Source organism: Lytechinus pictus, chromosome 8, assembly GCF_037042905.1.
Source record: "Lytechinus pictus isolate F3 Inbred chromosome 8, Lp3.0, whole genome shotgun sequence".
NCBI lineage: Eukaryota > Metazoa > Echinodermata > Echinoidea > Temnopleuroida > Toxopneustidae > Lytechinus > Lytechinus pictus.
Genome location: NC_087252.1, coordinates 28,867,852 through 28,877,032, shown reverse-complemented (window position 1 = coordinate 28,877,032; position 9,181 = coordinate 28,867,852). Strand labels below are relative to the sequence as shown.

General features: G+C 37.7%; 1 protein-coding gene across 1 annotated transcript; it reads left to right on the top strand.

The window, feature by feature from the left end:
• Positions 1-2,441: 2,441 nt before the first annotated feature.
• On the top strand, positions 2,442-7,480 carry LOC129266654 (uncharacterized). The gene is made up of 3 exons (XM_064103145.1): positions 2,442-2,627; positions 4,437-4,609; positions 4,973-7,480. The coding sequence occupies exons 1-3, from the start codon at positions 2,536-2,538 to the stop codon at positions 5,716-5,718; spliced, it is 1,011 nt and encodes a 336-aa protein (XP_063959215.1). The 5' UTR covers positions 2,442-2,535; the 3' UTR covers positions 5,719-7,480.
• The last annotated feature ends 1,701 nt before the right edge of the window (positions 7,481-9,181 follow it).

Here is a 9,181-nt window from a genome sequence, read left to right as displayed (position 1 = left end):
TTGCAAAAAAAAAAGGAAAAAAGAGAGGCCGGTGATGCCATTTACTCTGGGGCCGGTTTCATAAAGGACTTGCAACTGTTGTAACTTTGCCATTATGGAAACTACCATGGTAACGGGGCTCAGCATCCAATCAGAATCAAGGTTGCCATGGTAGTTGCCATAATGGCAACAACAGTTGCAAGTCCTTTATGAAACGGGCCCCTGATATTGGAAGAGCAGACAAATCAAAGGTAAGTCCACCCCAATAGAAAACTAAATAAATAGATAAAAATCAAACAATTAGCATAACACTGAAGATTTTATCAAAATCATACTGATGTGAAATAAGAAAATTATGGCATTTAAAAAGTTTCGCTTATTTTTCACAAAACAATATGCACAACTCAATGACATGCAAATGAGAGTGCCGATGATGTCCCTCACTCACTTTTTTATTGTTTGAAATATTATAATATTTAATTTTTTTAAAACAGATTTGACCAGGACCAACTTCACTGAACCATAACACGTTAAGGCAATGGTAACTCCACGTGTTTGAGGGCCGGAGGAATAAAACTTTGTTTCAAAGGACGATGAGGAGAAATTGGGAATATTTCATATTTCGTATAATGAAATACAGAACTAGTGAGTGAGTGACGTCATCAGTCCTCTCATTTACATACGTATACAGACCCCCGGTAGGCCGGTACAGACCATGATGTGCATATAACTGTTTGCGAAGCTTTTCTTGTTTTACAACCGCTGTTGATGAAATCTTCAGTGTTATGCTTGTTGGATTTTTCTCTTTTTATTCCAATCAATTCTTTGTTGGAGGTGGACTTGTCCTTAAATGAATGAAGCAAGCCAAAGCAACACTATTTTAGGCCCCTCTGAAACACTGACCCGAGGAGTATCATGCATGGTATTAGCCACCTTTTGCAAACCTCAGGGACGGTAAGATTAGGGTCCCCTAACACAAAAATTAAAGATTAATCGTACATTCGATTTTCACGAGTAATTGTAGATTATAATCAATGGAATCAATCATAGAAAACTGTTCTACATTCATTGTTAAGCTTTGTGATACAGGCCCTATAGATGTACTTTTCGTGTGCAAAATTCTTTCACGCGACACCCGTTTTCATGCATGTGTACGTCTGGTCATCATCGTATACAGGTATATGCCCCCTGAGCCGGCGGCGAACCTCTACTAGCTATGACAGCTGGCTGGAGATATTCGAAATGCAGGGCCCACAATAGATTATGACATGGATAAGAAAGTGGTTTTTCAAACAAATCGAGTACATATTGAGTGAGGAAAAACTTACTGAATTAAGGCTTAGATATAGATCATTACAGTCCATCGAATCGATATTGCATGGTGGATTATTGGTGGATCACTGGCAATTGATTCCATGGGTCAGATGACCTCTCCAGTTGAAACCATTTCGCATGCGTTGATATGTACACAGCATGTTTACGTCTGAATACCAGTCGAAATTGCGGGTTTTTTCTTTTGTTTACTCCTTCTACACAAACGATATGCCTCTAGCACACAATGTAATGGGCATTATGTTTTAACTTATCTAATCCCCAAAAAATGGGGGATTAACAATGGGGGATAAGATTCAAATTCCCGGGGGACGTACCTCTTCCATTGATGAGTGGATACCAGGCACGACCATGCGGTTTCGAAAAGCACCCTAAACAAGAGAAGCAAGGCTTTTTCAGATTATGAAAAATCATCTTTTAACAAGTATTTGGCTTGTGAAACCCTACAAGTATTGGAAATATATCACTTTTTTCAGTATTTTAAACATCGTTTTTGACACCCTTATAACGTTACAAAGGCCTATATATACGTAACGTACTTGCCCACTCTGTCCCCTTTTACGCGTGGTCGCGCCTGGTATCCACTCGTCAATGGAAGTGGGGCCCCCCGGGCAGCCTCTCGAGCTCTGGGAGGAACCAAATGTGGCTCTGGAAAGTCGTCCTAAATCGGATATATCGCTTTTACCATAGTAGCAACCAGAATTTTGCACACGAAACGCATATTGAATGTTTCCGTTGCAGATGCGAAACGAAAAAAAATCTCATGTCACACAATTTGCATTGCAGGACAGAGTTTTACGACCATGACGAGTAGACGACGGGCCCAAAAGTCTCTTCCAAAATCAACTGCCGTCGTAAATAAGCGTTCGCGTTCTCCAACGAAAGGTCGGGATTGTGAAAACCCAGAACACGTTGGTGAACTGCCCGCGAACTCCCGGCGTGAACTTCCAATAGGTTATGATAATAATGTCATCGCAAATGTTAGGAGTCTGTTCCAACAGAATGCTCTTGTTAAGAAAACGGGGAATAAAGGATGAAAATTTTTCTTTGAATTTTACCAGAACAGCTAGAGTGAACACAATAATCTATGGTTGAAGGAAAGCCACGTATGCAGTATACCATGCAGCTCCATGGTAAAGTATACTCGAGACGGGCTTGACACTGGCAGATAATATTGTCGGGAACATTTTTATTGTTAAATTCTGATTCAACCTACAATAAACAATGGCGTCATTCGTCTCCAGTAATTGTCTATTCACGGGACTTCGGGTTACATTCTATCGAACGACAAGGGAGCATTATGGAAAATACTTGAGGTAGGTTTATTTAGAAAAGCTTATGTGCATTAGATAGGTATATGTATGATCTTATCAGCATATATAGTTAGGCCCTATATGTCAAGATTGGTTTGGGTAGACGTAGACATTGGCCGAAAGCATATAGTTTTCTGCATTTTGTGATAAAAATACAAGAAGAAACATATCATACTCATACGAGTCAGAAAAAAAGGAAACGTTTTAGGTGTATGAATGGTGGCTGCCGGTGTGGCTGTTTGTAGTAGGCCCGACGTAATAGGCCCTCATTATAGCTAGTGGGATGTAGTCGTATAGTAATACTGCTAGTAGGCCTATATATAAACCATATATTAATTTGTTTCGCAGATGATCGGATTCTGGTTGAGATTAGTTAAGGGAAAAGAGTCCAAGCACTCATTTACAATTTTGAAATTCCTTTTGCATTTACAAGGAGACATACAATCTCCATCAAAATCACAATGGTTATCATTTATTACAAATATGTTTGATTCTGCAGGAATAGGGGATATAATAATAATAATATAAAGTTCTTGTATAGCGCATATCACAATTATGAATAATGTCTCTATAGATACGCTTTCAAAGGACTTGGATATTATTACCCCAGCTGTAGCTTGGCAGCCGTAATTGCTGAGATTACAGCGCACACGTATTTCAAGGAATAAATTCATGCCAGGTACCCATTCACCTCACCTGGGTTTGAGTGCAGCACAATGTGGATAAATTTCTTGCCGAAGGAAATAACGCCATGGCTGGGATTCGAACCCACGACCCTCTGTTTCAAAGTCTGGAGACTAATCCACTGGGCCGGACCACAATGCAATGGATTTAGTGCTACATGGATTTCACACTCTCCTAAAGTTAGACTTTTTAATATGTTTACTCAAGATTGGCGGGCAGTCACATGGTCAAATAGAATGTGAACAAATTATAGAATGTGTGAGGACAAGTCTATCCCAACAAAAAGTTGATTCGAATAAAAAGAGAAAAATACAACAAACATGTAACAACTGAAAGTTTCATCAAAATCGGATGTAAAATAAGAAAATTATGACATTTTAAAGTTTCGCTTAATTTCACAAAACATTTATATTCACATCCTTGTCGGTATGCAAATGCAGAGACTGATGACATCACTCACTCACTATTTCTTTTGTATTTTATTATGTGAAATATGAAATATTCCAATTTTCTCCCTGTTGTCGTGTGAAACAACGATTAATTTCTCCCTGAACATGTGCAATTAGCATTGTTTAATACTATATGGTTCAATCAAGTTGGTCCTTATTGTCAAATCTGTAAAAAATGAAATGTTGTATAATTCAAACAATAAAAAACTAAAGAAATAGTGAGTGAGGGACGTCATCGACTGTCTCATTTGCATGTCACTGAATTGTGCATATCACTGTTTTGTGAAAAATAAGCGAAACTTTAAAATGTCATAACTTTCTTATTTTCCATCCGATTTTGATGAAATTTTCAGCACTTTGCTTGTTTGATTTTTCTCAATTTATTCAAATCATCACTTTTCTGGGGTGGACTTGACCTCACCCCAGAAAAGTGATGATATAGTTTTTACAGATCCTGTGTAAGAAAGACTATATGTTGCTTTATCTATTTATTTATTCATTTATTTATTTATTTATTTCATTTTTTTTTTTGGGGGGGGGGGAGGCTCGTTTCACCACTGTGCATTCATGTTAGTGTATAACATTAGCTTACGTTACCTGTTATGCCCCATAAAGCTTGATCCGATGCAAAGAAGAGAAAGTTTATAATATTTCATATCTGTCTTCCCCTGTTCGCTAGAAATCGCCAGGTTTTCACAAGGAGCTGTAATATGCAGCGAGAAACCACCACTATGGAAACCGTATACCATCAGTTTCAAAGGTTTTTGAAAGATATCCTGAAGGCAAGTCCAGACAAATACCCCAAGTCATATCATCTGAAGCAGTTCGGTTGGAACGATTTCAACAAAATTGGTAAAAGACAGTCACTAACTTTTTGTATGATGCGTATTTTATATTATATTTTTATGAATTTCATATTATATTTTTGTTTCATTGATACAAGGACCGATGTGATGGAGTGAGGAAACTATTTGACCCCAAAATGGTTACATTGGACCCAAGTCTCTTTTTGACCCGGAACGGTCCAACATTTGTCTCACTAGCTTCGCTTGCTCGCAGTTTTTTTAAATAAATTTTCCATTCGCCATGCCCCCACAACTTTTTTCTCATTAATAAAGTTCTAACCTATCAAAGTGGGATGGGCTAGTTCAAAGTAACGCCGTATCTTCGATCTATAGACACATCCTTTGTTTTTGCTTGTTCTTGTTTAAATAGGAGCCATTCACCCTCATTACCATGTAGGATACAGTCTGCTGGCAGCATTACAGCATTCACCAGTCGCTGCAGATGGCGAGCCAGACGAGAGCACCTCTTACTTTGGCCGCTGTTTCAGTCTAAACTTCCTACTTGCATACCACTCTACCAATTTCGTTTCCAGGCCAGTCAGATACGATTCCTACATTGCCTATCTAGGGAGGACATCTACGTACATCGGCATTGAACTTCGAGATGACGAGTCCAACCTGCTTTACATGACAGGCCAAATGCAATGCATGACGATTGACCTGAAAGAAAAGAAGCTCGTACCGGTTAGTCTGGAATCAATCAAGAAGTATGAGGGTAAGATCACGCTGAAGGAGGCCCCAAAGAGGCATCAGTTCATACCCACGCAGTTTGCGAAAGATAATGTCTTCAAGTGGAAGACTGCAACTCAGTGGAGTGACGTGGACCACAATGGGCATGTTAATCAAATGCCGTACATGCGTTTCATCTACGATGCAGGGAGTTCTGCAGCTGTGGCGGGGTTCCTCAAGTCCTTCCACCGAGAGCTGATCCACTACAGATTGAAGACCTACGCTGTGGAGTACATTAAGGAGATCCATCAAGGACAAGAGCTTAAGATTTTCTGTTGGGAGATGAAGGATAGTCCGGGTACAATCCATTTTGAATTTCATGTTGAAGGCCATGTCGTCAGTAGGAGTCATCTGATATTCGATGTACAGCATCTGGCGGAACTTTAGAATCGAGATGCCTTTTATGAGACCCCTTGTCAAAAGACAGAGCAGCGTCTTTCACGCAGGATTCCTGCAAACTTCTTTTCATCCCTAATCCAAATTAGGACGTAAGACGGTGTGAAAGAATCGTAATGGAGTACGCAGAACGCACTTTGTTAAAGCGCCCCCAATGACCAAGGCGGATAAAGGGAATGGACCAAGTCGTTGCCCGACTAGACATCGCAACTATAATCATTAAAGGACAAGTCCACTCCAACAAAAACTTTATTTGAATAAAAAGAGAAAAATTCAACAAGCATAACACTGAAAATTTTATCAAAATCGGATGTAAAATAAGAAAGTTATGACATTTTAAAGTTTCGCTTCATTTCACAAAACAGTTATATGCACATCTCGGTCGGTATGCAAATGAGGGAACTGATGACATCACTCACTCACTATTTCTTTTGTATTTTATTATCTGAAATATGAAATATTTTGATTTTCTCGTCATTGTCATGTGAAATGAAGTTTCATTCCTCCCTGAACACGTGGAATTCCATTATTTTAACATTTTGTGCTTCAGGCAAGGAGGTCCTAATCGTCAAATTTGTAAAAATTGAAATATTGTATAATTCAAACAATAAAAAACAAAAGAAATAGTGAGTGAGTGATGTCATCGACTCTCTCATTTGGATGTAACTGGCTCGTTCATATAACTATTTTGTTGAAAATAAGCGAAACTTTGAAATGTCATAACTTTCTTATTTTACATCTGATTTTGATGAAATTTTCAGCATTCTGCTCGTCTGATTTTTCTCTATTGATTCAAATCAACATTTTTCTGAGGTGGACTTGACCTTTAATGTCATCCTTAACACATTATTTTTTTCCAAAGTTGATTACTCTGGACCTGCGTTTTGGATTTTTTTTAGGCGAGCCTCCTCCGTTTTCATGGTTTTGTTGCTTCATTTGTTTCGCAGATTAGTCAGATTCGTTCTTGTTAAGCTTCTTGTTTAAGTTTAGTTTTTCTTGGTGGTGTCTTTCTCGACTTTATTAAGGCATGTTATTTAATTGGTTACTCCACTTAATTACATAAAATAGAATGTTATGGTATGCGAGGTTTATCATAGTCACACTCTTGGTTTGAAAGTTATTCAAAATTAATCGGATGGTATCATATCAAACTGTAATTTCAGGTGTTGTTATCCTTCATGTGGTGTACCTCAATGATCGATTCTAGGTCCTTTTTATTCATCGTTTTTTTTTTATTGTTCGATTTTTTTTCATCGATAATCTCCTTATTTATTTTGCGAAAAAGGAAATTCATATTGGAACTGAATTACTAAATCAACCCGCCTTTAACAATCATTTGCAAAATGGCCCCTTTTCGAAAGAGAAAACACAACACACAATCTCGATAGACAACCATATTTGCGGGAGAACTGAATCATTGTATAGAAGATAATTTAACAATGTGCCTATATTATGTCGCCACAGTTGACTTGAAAAATGATGAATATATATGTATATTGTGTATGCTATGTATAATAATGGCTATAATGGCTTTCCCGAGTCTAATGTCTTTTTTTTTTAGCAATAACTGCACCGGAACTGACCCTCTGAACTTGACCTTTGCTTTTGACCTTATGGTAGCATATACAAGAGAGTACATAGGTCAGACTGTGATGATTGTTGCGCGGTTTATTGTTCACAGCGGATAATGGATTTGTTTCCTATAAAAAGACTTTGGACTCGGTGATGATGAAACAATAAAGCTCTCATACGGAAAAAATGAAGATAACTGTCGGTGGAATGATTATTTCTTCTTTCATTCGCTCGTCAGAAAAAGGTCCTAAAAAACGACAAAGTTAACATCGTCACTGATCAGAGCATTATCAAGGAGTGAATACTGTGTTCCTTTCAGGGGGCGTTTCATCTATTTTTTTGTTTTTGTTTGACATGTAGTCAGATCCGACAACTTTCCTTGAATTTGATTGGCTGAAAAGCACAGTTCCTATGGTAACTGCCCCCCCCGAAATTGTTCAAACTTACATGCAGTTGTTTAGTGAAAATTTTCACACAACTCACAGAGAGCGTGCCCGAAATTCTTCAATTTTACTTCAGGAAACGCAAAAGCGACCCAATGACAAGCCCGGTAACTTCGCTCCGGCCCTCACTTTTGAGTCTCTTCGAAAAATTTTACTCGACTTGCCCCCCCCCCCCCCCACAAGAAAAGAAAATATCTCGCACACGGCCATGGACAAAATGACTCGTAGCATAAGACATTGGGAGAGAGTTGCGTGAAAAGACCTATATCGGGCGTTTTATTCGACAATTCATGTTTTATCTAACAATTGCCATAGAGCTTCTCAGCCGATCGCAATGGAGGAAAGTCGATCCGACAAGTTGTTTGACAAAAATACTCCCAGGAGAAGTCCTTTTAAGAACCATTCCCAGTAGTGGTGATTAGTGGTGATTAAGGTGAAGAAATTTAGCAGTACCCTGTCGTAAATAAGGTGACAACACCAATAATGGAAAATTTTGAATAAATACATTCATATTCATAATAAATGAATAACACAAAGAAATAAATGAAAATAACACCATTTGTCATTATTTTGCATAAATAGTTATTTTAATACCAAATGATATACATGTACAGCACGATGTGGTATATTTTTTTCAATCACAGTATAAGTACAGACTCTTGAACAATGTGCATTGTGGTTATTATGTGAACAACTTCCTTTGCACGCGTTATAACACCAAGCAATACGCGTTTAATTCACACTTTATTAAGTTCATGTAAATGCACCTATATAATTTGGAGGAAATTATCCTCCGTTACCCTCACACAACAATCATTTGAGTCAGACATCATCATTCTTCCTGAAACTGTTTTATGAAGATACTAAGAAACATTCTTTATGTGGACACCTTATAAATAACGTGACATCATCAACAAAAAGTAAAATAGCATGAATTATATGGAACACGAAAGCAACTAGAGTAATTATTTTCTCACACCATAAACGCTGTTTCATTTATCCGACGATGTTTACGTTATATGAGTACAGAAGTTGTATGAACAGCTCAAACAAATGTTTAAAATCTTACACAACAAAGTTAATTCTTTTTAAACATTTAATGCTCAATGAATTAAACATGGGTGTTTAAAGTGTTAATCAACTACTGTTAAAGGAGAATGAAACTCTTGGAGCAAGTTAGCTTTTGTGAAAGCAGAAAAATCAAAGAATAAGATCAACAAAAGTCTGAATGAAATAGGACTAGCAATAGAAGAGTTATGAGCATTTGAATGTCGAGATCACTAATGCTATGGAGATCCTCCCATTGGCAATGCGACCAAGATCTGTGATGTCACAGATGAACAACTCTCCCCTTTTGGACACTGAAAATATACCCCAAAACATCTCTTTTTGCTCAGTCTAATCATATGACAAACGATTCATCAATGATATAATGTTGT